The sequence below is a fragment of the Salvelinus fontinalis genome, chromosome 21 (genome assembly GCF_029448725.1).
Source record: "Salvelinus fontinalis isolate EN_2023a chromosome 21, ASM2944872v1, whole genome shotgun sequence".
Classification (NCBI taxonomy): domain Eukaryota; kingdom Metazoa; phylum Chordata; class Actinopteri; order Salmoniformes; family Salmonidae; genus Salvelinus; species Salvelinus fontinalis.
This window is the reverse complement of record NC_074685.1, coordinates 21,411,202-21,431,390: the sequence shown is the minus strand read 5'-3', so window position 1 is coordinate 21,431,390 and position 20,189 is coordinate 21,411,202. Positions and strand designations below refer to the sequence as shown.

General features: G+C 42.3%; 2 protein-coding genes across 5 annotated transcripts in view; one reads left to right on the top strand and one right to left on the bottom strand.

Moving 5' to 3' along the window:
• Positions 1-2,805: 2,805 nt before the first annotated feature.
• coq4 (coenzyme Q4 homolog (S. cerevisiae)) lies at positions 2,806-8,848 on the bottom strand. Its single transcript, XM_055874291.1, has 7 exons — positions 8,776-8,848; positions 6,523-6,675; positions 5,974-6,070; positions 5,729-5,831; positions 5,506-5,635; positions 5,324-5,417; positions 2,806-4,635 (listed from the first exon to the last, which is right to left on the bottom strand). Exons 1-7 carry the CDS (start codon positions 8,840-8,842, stop codon positions 4,452-4,454), a joined length of 828 nt encoding a protein of 275 aa, XP_055730266.1. The 5' UTR covers positions 8,843-8,848; the 3' UTR covers positions 2,806-4,451.
• The window catches only part of LOC129818432 (TNF receptor-associated factor 2-like), a 30,867-nt gene continuing 19,492 nt past the window's right edge, over positions 8,815-20,189 (top strand). The window contains exons 1-4 of one of the 4 annotated variants that reach the window (XM_055874287.1): positions 8,815-8,916; positions 17,832-18,030; positions 19,231-19,309; positions 19,686-19,784. In XM_055874287.1, coding sequence (XP_055730262.1) covers positions 17,861-18,030; positions 19,231-19,309; positions 19,686-19,784 — 348 coding nt within the window. In that variant the 5' untranslated portion in view covers positions 8,815-8,916; positions 17,832-17,860. The other 3 variants (XM_055874290.1, XM_055874286.1, XM_055874289.1) reach the window with 3 other exon arrangements.

Below are 20,189 nucleotides of genomic sequence, written 5' to 3'. Positions count from 1 at the left end.
GGAAGTTATAAGTGGAAACATAGGCCTATCTAAATCAGGCAACAAAAAAATTCCTGCACCCCCCCTCAAAAATTTGTGAGCTGTCTGTGACTGTAGCCTACAGCGCATTTTCTATATTAGCGGGTTAGGGTCAGGTGCCGGCCTCAGATTTTCACTTTTCACATAGCCAATAGTCGGGCAGTTGCAGATGTGTTATTATCAATTGCAGGCGGGTGCGGGTGAACACACAGATGACCCATGCATCCTGTAGCACAAACTCAAAAAAGTTCTGGGACACTGTAAAGTCCATGGAGAATAAGAGCACCTCCTCCCAGCTGCCTACTGCACTGAGGCTAGGAAACACTGTCACCACCGGTAAATCCATGATAATTGATAATTTCAAGAATTATTTTTCTACGGCTGGCCATGCTTTCCACCTGGCTACCCCTACCCCGGTCAACAACCCTGCACCCCCACAGCAACTCGCCCAAGCCTCCACCATTTCTCCTTCACCCAAATCCAGATAGCTGATGTTCTGAAAGAGATGCAAACTCTGGACCCCTACAAATCAGCCGGGCTAGACAATCTGGACCCTCTCTTTCTAAAATGATATGCCGAAATTGTTGCAACCCCTATTACTAGCCTCTCTTTTGTATCGTCTGAGATTCCCAAAGATTGGAAAGCAGCCGCAGTCATCCCCCTCTTCTAGACTCCAACTGCTACAGACCTATATCTATTCTACCCTGCCTTTCTAAGGTCTTCGAAAGCCAAGTTAACAAACAGATTATCGACCATTTCGAATCCCACCGTACCTTCTCCGCTATGCAATCTGGTTTCAGAGCTGGTCATGGGTGCACCTCAGCCACACTCAAGGTCCTAAACGATATCACAACCGCCATCGATAAGAGACAATACTGTGCAGCCGTATTCATCGACCTGGCCAAGGCTTTCGACTCTGTCAATCACCACATTCTTATCGGCAGACTCAACAGCCTTGGTTTCGCAAATGATTGCCTCGCCTGGTTCACCAACTACTTCTCAGAAAGAGTTCAGTGTGCCAAATCGGAGGACCTGTTGTTCGGACCTCTGGCAGTCTCTATGGGGGTGCCACAGGGTTAAATTCTCGGGCCGACTCTCTTCTCTGTATACATCAATGATGTCTCTCTTGCTGCTGGTGATTCTCTGATCCACCTCTACGCAGAGGACACCATTTTGTATAATTCTGGCCCTTCTTTGGACACTGTGTTAACTAACCTCCAGATGAGCTTCAATGCCATACAACTCTCCTTCCGTGGCCTCCAACTGCTGTTAAATGCAAGTAAAACTAAATGCATGCTCTTCAACCGATCGTTGCCTGTACCTGCTTGCCCGTCCAGAATCACTACTCTGGATGGTTCTGACTTAGAATATGTGGTCAACTACAAATACCTAGGTGTCTGGTTAGACTGTAAACTCTCCTTCCAGACTCACATTAAGCATCTCCAATCCAAAATTAAATCTAGAATCGGCTTCCTATTTCACAACAAAGCATCCTTCACTCATGCTGCCAAACATACCCTCGTTAAACTGACCAAATCCTCGACTTCGGCGATGTAATTTACAAAATAGCCTCCAACACTCTACTCAACAAATTGGATGCAGTCTATCACAGTGCCATCTGTTTTGTCACCAAAGCCCCATATACTACCCACCACTGCAACCTGTACGCTTTTGTTGGCTGGCCCTCGCCTCATACTCGTCGCCAACCACACTGGCTCCAGGTCATCTACAAGTTTTAGGTAAAGCCCCGCCTTATCTCAGCTCACTGGTCACCATAGCAGCACCCACCCGTAGCACGCGCTCCAGCAAGTATATATCACTAGTCAGCCCCAAAGCCAATTCCTACTTTGGCCGCCTTTCCTTCCAGGTCTCTGCTGCTAATGACTGGAATGAACTGCAAAAATCACTATAGCTGGAGACTCATATCTCCCTCATTAACTTTAAGTACCAGCTGTCAGAGCAGCTCACAGATCACTGCACCTGTACATAGCCCATCCAACTACCTCATCCCCATACTGTATATATTTATTTTGCTCCTTTGCACCCCAGTATCTCTACTTGCACATTCATCTTCTGCACATCTACCATTCCAGTGTTTAATTGCTATATTGTAATTACTTTGCCACCATTGCCTATTTATTGCCTTACCTCCCTTATCTTACCTCATTTTCACACACTGTATATATACTTTTTCCACTGTATTATTGACTGTATGTTTGTTTATTCCATGTGTAACTGTGTTGGGCCCTGTTTCATTAAATTTTTTATGGCGGTTTGATCACGGGGGAGGCACTAGTAATGTCTGTAGTTTTCGGTTTGGCTATTTGTTTCAAGTGTATTAGTCTGTAAATAAATCTCTTTGCCAAAATTCGTCATCTTTCCCATGTCTTATTCGACTAGTAGTTGTTCTGAAATGTTTATTGCTTGCCTACATGTTTAATATAACACACATACTGAAATTATTAATTTCGGTTTCCTATCCTGAAGTGAAGTTTGTTCTACATAAAGTATTTGACTCTGATGTGTGCCACACAGAAAGTATTTGACTCTAGCCACAAAATTAAGGAAATTAGGAGGGGGGGGGGGGCGATTTCGGTAGGCAAGAAAATGGCCTTGCCGAAATCCTCCCCAATTTCCTTAATTTTGTCACTTGAGTCAAATACTTTCTGTGGCACACATCAGAGTCAAATTACCTTGGCTAAAGCAGATCTGATTAAATAGAGCCTTTAGTCTTTCCATAATGCTGTACTACTGTACTAATCCCAGAGTCATTGAAACGGGCATCAACAATGTGCAAAGCATTTATTGATGAGCGACACATCTCACCCCTGAGATACATGAACAGCACTGTGCTCATCATGAATACATATAAAACACATATTACATGACTGCCATTCTTTACAGTAAATGTGCCATGTGTGATACCAATAGGGCTATGTCAGATATATATTTTTTTAAGTCTTAGTGTTTTACTGATACCAGACGAGACATTACTTTTTCTATCAACAGTCATCAATTGATGACTAAATAACCACTAATTTCCAGCTCACATAGCCTAACTGGCAGCAACATGCTCTCCCTTGTCCTCAGTCTGCCCAGCCTTGTGATGGTTAGGTGGTTGACAAATGCCAGCTGGTAGGCCTAATACAAAACCCAGTTTTGACTAGATGGGATATGTAGCCTACAGCTTTTGTCAGATTTTACTTTTATTAGCAGGTTAGGATAATTAACGTAGCAGATTAGGTGAATTAGATTAAGACCTCAGGAAAAGGGTTCAGGTTAGCTAACATGCAAATAAAATCACATTTAGGCATTCATTTTACAAAAGCTGTAGCTTATCCCCTCTAGCCATGACCTACAAGATCCTCCACAAGGTTGTTAAAAAAATTGCCATGCACTCAATAGGTAGGTTTACATTGAATCATTGTGACATGTGTAATGGAAATGGCAGATATAGTAGAACAGAGTACCACAGTATGAGCCATAATACCCATAAAAGCTAACAGTCAAACAGGGAAATGGTTCCAATCGTTTTCCCACCATTCATTTTTCCCCATACGGGATTTTTAGCAACCACTACAAATAAGGGCTGTGTTTTGTGTAGGCTTACCTTGCTGTAATGATTTGGTAACGGTGTAAATCTCTCTAGGTCAAGGTGACTTTTAAAAACAACAAATACACTTTTTCGCAAAAACATTACTACAGTGTCCAATTCAAATGAAGAGGCTGAAGTGTTTCCATTTAGGCAAATTGCGTGTATGCCCTCCCAGGAGTGCAAGTTTCACTATGGCACGGACCGTGGTGATATTTCGCACATAATTATTCGAACATGGCACATTTTAGTCAATTATTGCATTCTATCCATGCTACCTGAGACATGAAACAGACAAGTACGAGGGCATACAGGTAGGAGGGCATACAGATAGGTCTGGTCAGATCGTATTAGTCACACACACATGGTTAGCAGATGTTATTGCGAGTGTAGCGAAATGCTTGGGCTTCGGAACTAGAAGCACAAGCATTTAGCTACACTCGCAATTACATCTGCTAACCATGTGTATGTGACCAATACACTTTGATTTGACCTATCTGTATGCCCTCCTGCATGCCCTCCCACTTGTCTGTTTCATGTCTCAGGTAGCATGGATAGAATGCAATTATTGACTAATATGTGCCATATTCAAATAATTATGTGTGTCCGTGCCATGGTGAAAATTGAATCCAGCCCTCTGGTAATCCTCTGCACCCACTGTGAATATTGGCCTTTCCTTCCTTCACTTGAAATCATGGGGGAAGCTTGACACAATTGCTATGACTCAGTCAGTCCACATACAATGCCTAAATTACTGTATGACATCCCTCCAAAGAGTCCCTGCATTCTGTCCCATCTGTTTGTACAGTGACCTGTGACATTCGAGGTCAGTGCTAATAATCTAATGTGGCTTCTGGCTGGTGGCCGTGATGGTGAGCGGGGGAGGCTCGATGTTCAGCTCCTCTCTCAGGTCCTCCAGACTCTGCTCCCAGCGGCGCTCGTAGAAGATGCTGAAGACACAGCGGGCCTGCCGGCCATTCCTCACAGCCCACGGTCCCAGGGACGTCACCAAGGGCTCCAGGCGACTGCGGGAGTGGCACAAGGAAACAATCAGGCCGTAATAATTGCATTACTGTACAGATACCAGACTGTGATGTCAATGGTTATTGTATTACAGAGCAGAAATCATTTACAGTCAAAGCCAATACTCAGAAAATTCATGATGACACTTTCAGTAAGTATTAGTTTCCACACACATGGGGGATGTTTTTCAGCCAGGAAGGAAACTAGACTTCCCTTTCAGAAAAACAATACGTGTGAACTGTAATTCTTTCAGAAGACAGACTTTCATTCCCTTCAGTCAATAACTACAGTGTGTTGATCATAACTAGCTCAACTAGTTCTGTGACACTTGCAAATAAACCAACTATATTGTCTTAGTTCCCTGAAGGAAGTCATCCACCTAAATGTCAGTTCTCTTTACACCTCAGGGGGCTGCTCAGGTGTGTGGTTGATTACCAAATATCAGAGGTGTCCAGGAAGTGTATGTTCCATTCACCACCAGTCTCCCTTAGAATATACAGTACAACTTCCTGGAAACTGATGACATCACAGATAAATCTTGGGCTGTATTCAATAAACATTGCAGAAATGTAACGAGTAGAGCCAAGACTACTTCCTATTCAACATGGCAGACAGTCAGTCTCCTGAAAAGGCCCCTGGTTTATATCACTACATACAGTATGAATAAGAAGAGAGCCTGATGGGCAGCACCTTGTGGACAGACGGAGCGGTCCCAACGCTGCTCCCAGGATGCACATGGGCAGGCCAGTTTGAGCAGCCTCAAACCACTTTACTGCCACTTCACCTGAGTTTGAGGAAGTGAGAAAGAAAAGCCATGTAGTGAAACACACTAATACCAATACTCTCAGTGAATCCCCTTTCCCCAGACTCACCCAGCATGTTAGTGGGCATGCCTAGTAAGGTGTGCAGTAAATCGTGGACTTCTCGGTACCTCTGCATGACGTACGCCAACTCCTCATTATCCACAAATTTCACGTTCACCCTCGAGTCAGGGGTCACCCTCTGAGAAAGAGAGACAGAGGGATACGAGGATTGGCAAATAACCACTACGCTTCCTCTGTAAAAAGAGATCCATTATGTCCTTCACAAACTCACATTGTCCTCAAGGAAGCGTAGGTACTCTCTCCCAAAGGATCCATCTGGAAGGGAAGCCATCTTGGACAGATCCAATGTGGATAGTCGGATCCGTGGGCGCTCACTTACACAGAAATAGGTGAAACATACGCACATGAGCATTCACAGACAAGCAATTGTACAAACAACTTATTTAAAATCATAGAGATGTATATTTCAGGGTGTACGTAAACAGAGTGAGATAGACAGGAGAAGTTGTGACATACGTTAGAATGGTATAGCCCTCAGGGTCTCCTCTCATTCGATCCCGAAGCGTCATCAGGGCCAGGTGTCCTGTCGTCTCTCCCAGCACTGCCACCATATCTACATGGGGAACACGGCTTACAGTGAAGAGAAATGTGGTACTTTTTATTGAGAAAATGCAGTACAGTATGTTACACCAAGAGTCACTTTCAAGTTATTTCTCACCCTTTTGAATAATTTATATTTCAAGGACTTGTTTAAATCAAAATAACATCTACAACAGTTTCCCTATGACTCTTTTAGTTTCTTGTTTTTCTAAAACGTCAGTGTTTTCCATCACCTTGATAACTAGGGATCTAAATGACACATGACAACCATTAAAAATGCTTGGTATTGGGTACTGTGCGTAATGAAACGCATTCAAATAGTTTCAAATGCAAAAGAAAGGAAAGTAAAACAGTGAACACAGCCTACCCACATGTTCTGTAAGAACAGATAAGCATGCCAAACTCCCTACAGATGCAAAATGACCATATGAAAGTATCACAACTGGAAGTGGGCATCCCTCTCACCATGTCTGTAGGGGTCTTGCAGAGCTGCCACCCCGGAGCCGACAGCCAACAGGGCTTTCTGGATGGGGCTGGTGGGGATGTGGCCTGGGTACAGTCCGTCATACTGCCCGTCTGCATGGTCCACGCCATGGTGCTGCTGCCGGACACAAAGGGCTGTGGGTGACACCAAACAGCATCAGACATACAGTAGAGTACACATGGACATCCCATCAGGACATTGTATTAATACTGTAGTGACCTTAGTACTTAGAGATTATGGGACCACAGGTGGTTTCCAGTGCTCTGTTTCCAGTCAACACCTTGAAACTGGGCACATACGTCAATTCAACGTCTATTCCACATTAGTTCAACGTAATTCAACGGTTCAACACAAGACAAAAGAGTTGATAGTGGACTGCAGGAAACTCCAACACCATCCTTAAGTTTGCCAACAACACAACAGTGGTAGGCCTGATCACCAACAATGATGAGACAGCCTACAGGGAGGAGGTCAGAAACCTGTCAGTGTGGTGCCAGGACAACATCTACCTCAACATGAGCAAGACCAAAGAGCTGATAGTGGACTATAAAAAAAAAGGGGGCCAAGCATGATCCTGGGGCTATAGTGGAGCGGGTTGAGTGCTTGAAGTTCCTTGGCGTCCACATCACTAACAAACTATCCTAGTCCAAACACACCAAGACAGTCATGAATAGGGCACGACAACATCCCCTCAAGAAACTGAATAGACTTGGCATGGGTCCTCAGATGTTCAAAAAGTTCTACAGCTGCAACATTGAGAGTATCCTGATTGGTTGCATCACCGCTTGGTATGGCAATTGCTCGGCAATCGACCGCAAGGTGCTACGGAGGGTAATGCGTATGGCCCAGTACATCACTGGGGCCAAGCTTCCTGCCATCCAAGACCTCTATACCAGGCGGTGTCAGAGGAAGGCCCCAAAAAATTGTAAAGTACACCAGCCATCCTAGTCATAGACTGTACCTTCTGGTGCCGCACAGCAGGCGGTATCGGAGCACCAAGTCTAGGTCCAAAAGGCTCCTTAACAGCTTCTACCTCAAAGCCATAAGACTTCTAAACAGTTAATCAAATGGCTACCCAAACTATTTGCATTGACCCTTTTTTTACACTGCTGCTACTCGTTGTTTATTATCTATGCATAGTCACTTTACCCCTACCTACATGTAGAGTACATATTACCCCATTTACATCGAATAGTATGTACCCCCGCATATTGACTCGGTACCGGTACCCCATGTATATAGCCTTGTTATTGTTATTTTATCACTTATTTTTCTTACTTTATTTACATTTTTATTTTATTAACAAATAGTTTCTTACTTACATTTGAAAATTCTGCATTGTTGGTTAAGGGCTTGTAAGTATGCATTTCACGCTAAGGTCTACACCTGTTCTATTTGGCACATGTGACAAACCAGTGTGTGCCCAGTGGGTTGTGATAAGAGTTTTTCCTTTGCGCTTCATGAAATCATATGACAATGAATAGGTCATCAATACTGTATTTTGTAGCCCTATACAGAACGGAGTCTAGTCCAAGGGGTGCTCGGCCCACTGTACCCTTTTCTAGGGAACCCCTACACATTTTTAAGAATACAATGTGAGGCCAAAATTAATTGTCGTCACTCAAAATATAAAATTGCACAACTGTTTGTCAAACAGTTCTTCCATTATAGGTATTTTGGCCTTGCTGCAGTTTTTTTTCCATTTAGTTAGTTTTATCCCTGCTTTTTCAGGGAACCCCTGAAAGCACTCTGAGCACTTCTTGTTTCAAGTTTTATTAGTCGTACTGTATGTACAGGATATGTATGGTATACATAGCCCAACGAAATGAATAGTTACGAATATAAAGTAAATGATGCCAACATCTTAGCATAATACAGGAAGGTACTAGTTATGGTCTAATATTTGAGCAGTATAATAAATCTGGTAGCTGTAGTTGTGATGTGTCTTGCTTGAGAAACCCTGTTCTAGTCTGCGGAGTAGATCTACAGATGAGTAGGGGAAAACCAAACTGGTTTGCCCTATTTTTTTGCGGTAGTTCTGTGAAGTGATATAATGGCGAACCCCCTACAGTGGAGTTGTGGTACACTCCGCTAACCGCTACTATACGACCTTATAGCTAAATAAATAAAATAATACATTATCATTCTCTAATTATCGAAATATATATTGTCCATGGTTATTTAGTTACAATATAGTCTCACTTGCATACCTTCGAACATAAACGCTCCCCTACCAGTGCTTCTTCGACTTGAAACGAGGAGTGATCGCAACATTTCTATGTTGTGAGCTGGCTGGCACATGCGCCTTTTACCAAAAATTAAGCGGACGTGATGACGTGTCATGACGGTTGAAGAGTTTACATTTGGAGGACAAGGTAATAATGAGTTCATTTTAAATGGACTGGAAATGTGTCACTCATAATGGAACTATTGTGTGTGCCTTATATGTGCTACAGTCAATTATGATTGAATTTCATATCTTGGCTAGAAGACAACGCATCCCAAACATCGAATGTTAGCCATCCTACGATATCAGGTAAATCGAATATTACAATGTATAACGTTAAGTGTGATGTTAGGGAAAGTTATGTGCTCAAGTTAACGTTTCCAAAAGCTAACCAAACAAAACATTACTTTCATGATACGTGTTTGAGCCATCATGTTGTGTTATTGGCTGTACGTTTGTTTATCCCATGTGTAACTGTGTTGTTTTTGTCTCACCACTTTGCAAGTTACATTACAAAATAAAGTTACATTACAAATGTTCCAGTAACATCACATTGGAGCACGTATTGGTGAGTATAACACTTGGGTTACTTGGCTAGCAGTTAGATGATTGTGACGAAGACTCATACACGGAGCAACTACATTTTTGAGCATGAATTTAGACTCGATCGTAGCCTATGCCTGCCTGAACATGGCTGTTTATTTAGGGTGCAGCACAGGGTAGGAAGATCCGCTTTACTGTTTATACGTATTTTTTTGGTCCGGCAGACACAGATATACATACAGACAAATACACGTACCTAAACTTTACAGTACCTCGAAATGTTGGATGGATCTCTACTTGAGAATTATTTCATGGCAATCTTGTTTACTTTTTTCAGCGTCAATATCGCAGCCTATGCCACATTCATTAGTTTATGCCATTAAAATTCTCTTCGTGAAGTCAGTCTTATCAATTGTATCTTATTGTATTGGTTACATTGGCAGTATAATATCATTGACCTTGCTCTCGTTTGGACTTATGATACACAATTGTAATGGCTGATTCCTCACGAAAGGAGAACAAGAACAAAAAAAGACCATGCTTCTCTATATATAGAAAGGTATGTGGACAACCCTTCAAATTAGTGGATTCGACTATTTCAGCCACACCCGTTGCTGACAGGTGTATAAAATCGAGCACACAGCCATGCAATCACTTTAGACAAACATTGGCAGTAGAATGGCCTTACTGAAAAGCTCAGTGACTTTCAACGTGGCACCATGATAGGATACCACCTTTCCAACAAGTCAGTTTGTCAAATCTCTGCCCTGCTAGAGCTGCCCTGGTCCAAACTGCCTCGGGAAGCAATGTCAGCACAAGAACTGTACGTCGGGAGCTTCATGAAATGGGTTTCCATGGCCGAGCAGCCGCACACAAGCCTAAGATCACCATGCGCAATGCCAAACGTCGGCTGGAGTGGTGTAAAGCTCACCGCCATTGGACTCTGGAAATGTGGAAACGTGTTCTCTGGAGTAATGAATCACGCTTCACCATCTGGCAGTCCGCTACCTGCCAGAATGTATAGTGCCAACCTTAGTTTGATGGAGGAGGAATAATGATCTGGGGTGGTTTTCCATGGTTTGGGCTAGGCCCCTTAGTTCCAGTGAAGGGAAATCTTAATGCTACAGCATATAATGATATTCTAGATTCTGTGCTTACAACTTTGAAAGCAGTTTGGGGAAGGCCCAATCCTGTTTCGACATGACAATGCCCCCGTGCACAAAGCGAGTTCCATACAGAAATTCTTTGTCGAGATCAGTGTGGAATAACTTGACTGGCCTGCACAGAGCCCTGACCTCCCATTGAACACATTTGGGATGAATTGGAACGCTGACTGCGAGCCAGGCCTAATCGCCCAACATCAGTGCCCGACCTCAATAATGCTCTTGTGGCTGAATGGAAGCAAGTCCTAGTGCTGCGTTCATGACCAAGTGGGAAGGTTGTAGTTACCAGTTATGTCGTAATGCGTTTTGTATATTAATGTGCTTTTAAGTGGGAAATACTGTACAATCAAGGATAGAGGTCATTAAAAAGCTAGCTATGATTGTTTTGCTCTTTAAAAAAAATGGCCCATAAGAAGTATATCCAGAGCTGCTTTTGATTTCTGAATCAAATGGAAGATGAAAGGACACATCAGTACATTAGAAGTTTCAATAAATAAATAAATAAATAGCTAGCTGACTGACCTGCCAAGACGGCACATGCCTAATGTGTTCTGTGCTGGTTACATTGTCTAGCTGGCTACAGAACAGTTTTACCTATCAATTTAGAAAATGATCACAGCCGTTAATGTAAATGCATGCACAAAAATCTATTTAAGCATGTGTTCAAAAGCTTAGAAACACATTACAATTTGTATTTAGTTATTTCTGTTAACACAACTTTTTTGTTGTTGACATGATATGATGTCAGAGAGCTGCAAGTGGGTAACTTGGAGCACAGAGAAGATGCTGTGTTTACGTGCTATGAGTTATCGGAAGTTCCTAGTTCACTAGAACGACCCTACAGGCTGGAATGTCAAGTGGGGAAACTGAGAAAATGTTGTTGCCTGGGTTGCCGAGTTGTGACGTTTCACCACTGACCTTTTACCTTTTCAACCAAAAGATGACCACGTCCGTTTTTGTCAACTACAATATGGGTAATGTAGCTGGTTTGACCATATTGTGAATGTTAAACAAGCAAGTGAACTTTATTATAAGCAATGTTAAAATGTTATCGGTTGAAGAATTGTTCGGGCCAAAAACTACATGAATGAAACAAAGTCCTATTTCCGACGTCACAGCTAAGAAATAGGAAGCTCCGACGAGCACTAAAACACATCTTGATAGACAGGTTTCCCAGAAGTAATGCGAGTTGGAGGGACATTCAAGTGGACTTTTCCAGTCCTATGTTTGTATTTACACATTTACGAGATGTCATGAATGCAGCATAAAGGAAGTAGAAGTTTGACCTGCAGAACAACAATTAAGTTTAGGTATAGGGGGTTGAAACGAATTAAGGTTAGGTTTAGGAATTCGGGATAGGTTAAGGTTGGATATAGTTTCAGTGAGTGTTAGGGAAAGGCATAAAAGCTACCATCTGCCGGTCAAATATAGCATACACGGACAATTATCATTTGTACAAGTACTTCCTTTTTACAATCTTGAACACAGATTTTTGGTTTTCAATCTAGCCTGGTTCATAAAAACACTACACTATGAGACTGCATTAGGTCTTCCAAATTCTCTGACCTTTCTCCCATAGTGTGCACTTGTGTGAAAGCATCTGATGTTCAGGGCCTCGAGTGGCGGATGTGTGACAGCGGTAGGGTGTCCATCTCTCTGCGCTGTACTGGGGCTCCTGAATGGTGCAGCGGTCTAAGGCACTGCGTCACTACAGACACCTTGGTTCGAATTCAGACTGTATCACAACCGGCCGTGATTGGGAGTCCCATAAGGCTGCACACAATTGGCCCAGCGTCGTCCGGGTTTGGCCGGAGTAGGCCGTCATTGTAAATAAGAATTTGTTCTTAGCTGACATGTCTAGTTAAATAAAAATGTAAAACAGTAGTGTGTGTGGAGTCACAGACTGCTTCATGGACTGCCACTTTCGTTGATCTTAGGTCCTTGTTTCCAAAGACCTATTGGGACCCAGTGCATATGCAGCAGAGGTGCATCTGATGGCTTGGTGCATCTCTATTTGCCTTCCATAGACCTAGATGTACGTTTTATTGGCGCCCTGGTCAGTTGGAATTTATTTCCACTCTGTTCGAGTGTTGCACGCTGCACGGAACAACGTTTCTCGTTAGTTGTTGCATCCCTTTGTCTGTTAAAGGTGCTACTACCATCTGTCCAGGAGAGATTAGGCTCTGTCCGGCTGTTGGGGTTGCTGCGGGAGAAGGAGGATGTAGCAGATGACTAAATGTATCGCTGCTGCCTTTCTGAGACCAAGAAGTAGGCTTCGTTCACCTCGGCCCGGATCTAGAAATGCCTTGGCTTTACTGGGTCAGTGGAAGGCCTATTGACAGTGCTTCTTGAGTAGGCTATGTTTTAATGGTGTGGAGCCGAGGACTGTGAGTTTGTGCCCCTTTAGCGGCGGGATTTCCTTTCTGGGACACTTGTGATGAGTAGGCCTGTCCTGGAAATACTGAGTATCCCAGAGCTTGGCTAATATGGTCTTGATTCTTGAGTTGCACAGAGAACCGTGATTCAAAACCAGAGCGTTCATACCTTGGTTCAATTCCGATATCCTCTGTGTTTATTGTAGCCTACACGAATTAGCCTACCAATGATCAGAGGTCCGTTGAAAATCAACCAACCATCACCGGATGGTCAAGTTGCCAAACATTTTGAGAAACTAAAGTTGATAAAATAGATGTGCTAATGATTGAAAAAATCTAATCTGTCTTGGATTGTATATGGCACCTCCCATTAGTTTAATCAGATAAATCTTTCTCAGAGAGCAAACTGGCCAAGACAATAGATATCTACTGTCAAAATTATATCCATAAAGTGACCGTGTACCTCATGTGCAAGAGCCAGTGATTCACCCTATCCAACAAGTACATGAAATTAGGGTTTGGAAAGATGAATGAAGAACTTAGAGGAACGTGATAGAGGAACTTTATTTTTGGTGGTGGGGCTGCAAAGTTGCAGTATGAGCAGTGGTGTAAAAATATTTTAAAGTACTACTTAAGTTGTTTTTTGGCATATCTGTACTTTACTATTTATATTGTTGACAACTTTTACTTATATATTTTCCCTGACAGCAAAAGGACTCGTTACATTTTGAATGCTTAGTATGACAGGAAAAAAGCACGTAAATTGGACTAATCAATAGAACATCCCTGGTCATCTCTACTGCCTCTGATCTGGTGGAATCACTAAACAACAAATGCTTTGTTTGTAAATTATGTCTGCATGTTGTAGTGTAACCCTGGCTATCTGTAAATAAATTTGAAAAACAAGAATTGTGCCTTCTGGTTTGCTTAATATAAGCAATTACTTTTGATATTTTTGCAATTACATTTACTTTTGATACTTAAGTGTATACAGTGGTGCAAAAAAGTATTTAGTCAGCCACCAATTGTGCAAGTTCTCCCACTTAAAAAGATGAGAGAGGCCGGTAATTTTCATCATAGGTACACTTCAACTATGACAGACAAAATGAGAAAAAAAAATCCAGAAAATCACATTGTAGGATTTTTAATGAATTTATTTGCAAATTATGGTGGAAAATAAGTATTTGGTCACCTACAAACAAGCAAGATTTGTGGCTCTCACAGACCTGTTACTTCTACTTTAAGAGGCTCCTCTGTCCTCCACTCGTTACCTGTATTAATGGCACCTGTTTGAACTTGTTATCAGTATAAAAGACACCTGTCCACAACCTCAAACAGTCACACTCCAAACTCCACTATGGCCAAGACCAAAGAGCTGTCAAAGGACACCAGAAACAAAATTGTAGACCTGCACCAGGCTGGGAAGACTGAATCTGCAATAGGTAAGCAGCTTGGTTTGAAGAAATCAACTGTGGGAGCAATTATTAGGAAATGGAAGACATACAAGACCACTGATAATCTCCCTCGATCTGGGGCTCCACGCAAGATCTCACTCCGTGGGGTCAAAATGATCACAAGAACGGTGAGCAAAAATCCCAGAACCACACGGGGGGACCTAGTGAATGACCTGCAGAGAGCTGGGACCAAAGTAACAAAGCCTACCATCAGTAACACACTACGCCGCCAGGGACTCAAATCCTGCAGTGCCAGACGTGTCCCCCTGCTTAAGCCAGTATATTTCCAGGCCCGTCTGAAGTTTGCTAGAGAGCATTTGGATGATCCAGAAGAAGATTGGGAGAATGTCATATGGTCAGATGAAACCAAAATAGAACTTTTTGGTAAAAACTCAACTCGTCGTGTTTGGAGGACAAAGAATGCTGAGTTGCATCCAAAGAACACCATACCTACTGTGAAGCATGGGGGTGGAAACGTCATGCTTTGGGGCTGTTTTTCTGCAAAGGGACCAGGACGACTGATCCGTGTAAAGGAAAGAATGAATGGGGCCATGTATCATGAGATTTTGAGTGAACCTCCTTCCATCAGCAAGGGCATTGAAGATGAAACATGGCTGGGTCTTTCAGCATGACAATGATCCCAAACACACTGCCCGGGCAACGAAGGAGTGGCTTCGTAAGAAGCATTTCAAGGTCCTGGAGTGGCCTAGCCAGTCTCCAGATCTCAACCCCATAGAAAATCTTTGGAGGGAGTTGAAAGTCCGTGTTGCCCAGCAACAGCCCCAAAACATTACTGCTCTAGAGGAGATCTGCATGGAGGAATGGGCCAAAATACCAGCAACATTGTGTGAAAACCTTGTGAAGACTTACAGAAAACGTTTGACCTCTGTCATTGCCAACAAAGGGTATATAACAAAGTATTGAGCAACTTTTGTTATTGACCAAATACTTATTTTCCACCATAATTTGCAAATAAATTCATTAAAAATCCTACAATGTGATTTTCTGGAGAAAAAAAGTTCTAATTTTGTCTGTCATAGTTGAAGTGTACCTATGATGAAAAGTACAGGCCTCTCTCATCTTTTTAAGTGGGAGAACTTGCACAATTGATGGCTGACTAAATACTTTTTTGCCCCACTGTATATAAAACCATATACTTTTAGACTTTTACTCAAGTAGTATTTTACTGGGTGACTTTCACTTGAGTCATTTTATATTAAATTACTTAACTTTTACTCAAGTATGACAATTGGGTACTTTTCCACCACTGAGTACGAGAGTGCCAGCTTGTGGCTGTGAAGTAGTAGTAGTAGTAGTAGAATAGCACCGTCAAACTGAAGTAACATTTTTTTTTAAATGTATTTTTTAAGTAACACAATAAAATAACAATAATGAGGCTAAATACAAGGTACCGGTACCGAGTCAATGTGTGGGGGTACAGGTTGTCGGGGTAATTTGTACATTGCATCTACTTAGCTGGTTTGATTGGATCGGTAAATTGTGTGACAAACCCTTTGCAGTGGGGTGGTCACTCTCTCCTGTATAGGAATCGATAAATTGCCACAGACTGCAAACTCTCTTTACCTGACTCCACTTTTAACCAGAGCCCTGCTCATGTTCTGTTACCAATGGTTTACTGATTAGGGAGAACAAATCCCTAGGGACGCTGGGGTCTCCAGGATACCAGTAATGTGTTTTGGCATTTTATGGTTCTGTTGTACACGGGCCATCTTTTCTCCGCTTGGCCTGTCTTACTGATATGGTTTCTATGGAGACTCAATCAAGCCTAAAACGTAATAATGCTGCAGTTACAATGTAATATCCTGCTATATATTGCAGTGGCGATTTTTAGCATGTAAATCTTGGTGGGGCAAATTCACCCAATTTTTATAGATGCATGCCAACAAAGCCCCTACACAACACTAAACAATACATGAATTGCACTATAACGGTGACAAACGGTGCCCACAAACTGTTAGGGCCTACATAAAGCTGTCCCAACAGTGGAGCTTTCCTTTCAGCACTACTTCCCACTGCTACACCTGGCTATCAGCGGAGCCTTGTCTGGCAGCGAAACAGTTAATTCAGCCTCATTTACTGCCTTTTTAAAAACCATAGCTGATATGGCTGACTTGCTTAAATAAATATGGTTTATACTGACGCCTTGTGGATTTGTGTAACTCGATAAGAACCGCAATTCTCCTTCAATAATAATGAATGCCGACATGAGTTGTGACTTTTGAACAATACACAAACATTATTACATTTATGTTTAGTAAATTCATAATTTTCAGAAAGATGTTTTAAATCCTTAATGTTTGTTCTCATCATTAACACTTAGCTCTAAGTATAAGCAAGTGCAAGCAAACAAGCTGCGACGAGGTAGTTCTATTTGTTCAGCACTTCAATGGACACCAACAGAAGTTTATCCTTTTAAACTTGAAAAGAGAACTTTTCAGACAGACGTTTTAAATCTTTAAACCCAGACTTGGACCACACACCCTCTCCAACGAATAGCAGGCATGCGAAGCAAAATGGGGATTGCTTTGCGACACTCGCAGTTAGCCACTTATTCCTTCCAAACCACTCATTGTTGAATTTGTGATTTCAGACTTGTGTAATATTTATGGCCGATGAGCACCGATACATTTTATCTATAATTTATTTTCATATGACAAGAATTGTAAAGGATTTGCCAGTAGAATGTCGACGTGATTCATGATGACTGCTTGTTTAGCTAGCTAGCTTGCTAGCAAATATTTTGAAGGTATGATGTTGACATAATCAGTCCAATCAAAGCTAGGATAGCTATTACGTGATTTGACATTTTATCTGTGGCCAATGACCCTGGGCCTTCTTGGACAGGCACTTCTAATGTAAATCTATGGCAACACCCAAGGGTGTTTGAACAGCCTAGCTCTCCCTGTAGATTCTGCAGTGTCCCCATGAGTGACAGAACACTGAGCCAATCACGGCGAAGATGACCAACGCCTACGCGCCGTATTTTCACTGGCTGCCCCTCCACCACAGTAAGCACTGAGATGGGCTGAAAACATATGCATTTTGGAGCTGCCTTACTCAAGAACGAGACCATGTTTGGTCTTTTTTTTCATTAAAAAAAAACTTTGTTTGCAAACTGATTTGTGACATGAATTAATACCAAAAGAACATGCTTTATTTTTCAATTATTATAAAAAAAATAAACTAATAACAAGAGCCCCACCTGCCCTTAATGGCAGGTCACCACTGGTATATTGTATGAAATAGGGTTGTAGTCTGTTGTACCTTACTGCCAAGTCATGCACTTGTCATCAAATTATCCTCGTAATACTATGTGCAGAAGTTGTATGTGGATGTGTTAGGGGGGTGCACAACTGAACTGTGCATGCATCCCACGTGCAACAGCTGCAAATGAATAAACATAACTGTTTTGAGTTCTGTAGCTAGCCTAAACTTGCAGTGGCCTGGGAGGGGGATTCGCTGCAGTTGATCTATCTACTCATAAGTGTTTGATGTTTGTTTACACAGGAAGCTGTATCAGAAGTTGATGGAGGAGCATGGCCCTGCCCTCTTTAGACTCCTCCCTCCAAGGGATACCGAAGAATGTGCTGGCTGTTTCCATGGAAACTAAGTACCAATGCCAGCAGTGTCACCAGGTCCTGAGGAAGCCGGTCCAGGCTCAGTGTGGACATCGCTTCTGTGTCCACTGTTTCAAACTGCTCACCAGGTAGACTACAGGACCTCCTCACGTCAGCCACTCTCCCGGCTCTTCAAACCCTGCTCTTTCCCCCACCTTTAAAAACCCTTTCTCACTGAGCATGCTGCTCCACCCCACCCTGTCCTGCTGTAGTTGCAGTACTGCAGCATCTCTCTGTGGTGTTGTTGTTGCTCCCATCAGCATCTCATCCTTACACTTGATGAGCCACCATGGACTGTGTGTCTGTCTGCGGTGGGAGTGTGGTAGTGCTGTCAGATGATCAACACTAATGCAGGTCCAGCCTCCACTGGGATTATCTGGAATGGATTTTAGCTCTGGAGGTGGTAACACTGGACCAAGCTGCTCTTGCTGATTACTACTCAAGATGTCTACTCAACAGGAGTGTTTTTACTCTCCATATCACACTGCCTAATCATTTATGTTTGTTAATCTGATCATTAACACACTGGTGTTCTTTTAACTTTGGGCACCTTTTTCTTCTGTGATTTCCCCCTTCTTTTTAACAATGATCTTAAAGTTTTGTCACACCTTTAGTCCTTTTAAAGAGAAGTGGAATCATGGAATTTTTTTATAATTCACATGCTGCTACAAATGATAGAGCAATGTTTTTGCCCCTTTAATTTGCGAACTCCAGTCAAAAATGTGCAGTGGAATTGAAAGAAGATGGAATGGAGTTGAGCATCAGCATTATGTAGTTACAGGATGTCCTGATTTATCACCTGATTATCAGTGAGTTATTGGAGTATGTTCAAGACTGGACATTTCTGACTTGTGAAATGTAAAGAAATCATTATCAGAGTTCAGACCACATAGAATCTGTACTGGGAAAAGCTATGAGTGAAGGAGTATGTGGAAGGTAATTTGTTGCCTTGCATACTGATGCGCCTGTCCTTGTACTGTATGTCTTGCCCGTGCTCTCTAATTCTAGTGTTATTAATACCTATTATTAGTGTCTTGTTGTAGATCTGAGTATCACCTATTTTTATCCCACTCTTGACATGACTTGCCCAACAAAAGTGTCATGTATTTTGCAAAGTGCTACATGGTTACATGATTCATCTTTATAGTTTAGCCCTGTGCTTTATATCCCACTGGTGATCATCAGAGATGCTGGTAGTGGATCAGGTGAGGCTAATCCATTAAGGTGAGGCTAATCCACTGAAATCATGCTTAACTGTAAAATCCCATGACGTATGTCTCCATCATCAGCTCTGGACCCAAGCCCTGTGAAGCCTGTCGACAGGAGGAGATATACGAGGAGCCCCAGTCTATTCTCAATAGCAATGAGGTAAGCGTTTGTACCATTAATTTGACTTCTAAGAATATCACTGGTGAATCATGTTGCTCCTGGCGGAAAAAGGACGTCAATACTGGAGAGTGTTTTCATTCACAAGATTCCAATTCATTACAGTTCGAAGCTTGAGGGAGAAAATGAAACTTGAGGGAGAAAATGAAACTTGAGGGAGAAAATGAAACTTGAGGGGGGAGAAGTGAACTATGTAGGATATTTCCCTGCTTAGGTAGTTGGCCAGATGTCATTTTTACCAGGCATCAACCACATCCTTCAAACATACCCCACATTGTCTGGACAGCTCACAGGGAACCAGACAGCTATGTAATTATAGTACTCTTTGTTCTTGTCCCCCCTCCCCCCCCCCCCCAAGGCTTTTCCAGACAATGCAGCCGGTAGAGAAATCGCCAGCCTGCCTGCCAAATGTTTCAATGGGGGCTGCTCTTGGACAGGTTGCATCAAAGAATATGAGGTATAGTAAGGACTTAAATTCATAACTGTAGGTTTACTATTGAATTTGTGGTGCCTGATTTGGCACACATTTTGAGCTTTCGGTTTGAAACAGGATGCCTTTGTCTCATTAAGGCTCAGCCTGGAAAGTCCCTACATGCTTTGACTGGCACACTATGAGGTGGAAAGTACCGAAGTCTTCCTGGGCTAGATTAACCATGTTTACAGTATTCAGTACAATATTTAGCAATAATAGTCATGATAATGATACTGGCTGCTATACTAAACATCTCAAAATGTCCTTTGACTTTAGTGCCTTAAAAACAGGAGGGAATTATTTTTTTGAGGAAGGAACTTTGCCCTACAGCTCTGAAGGTTAAAAAAAACATGTACTGTTGTATAATACAAGGCATGTCAAGGTGTGTTT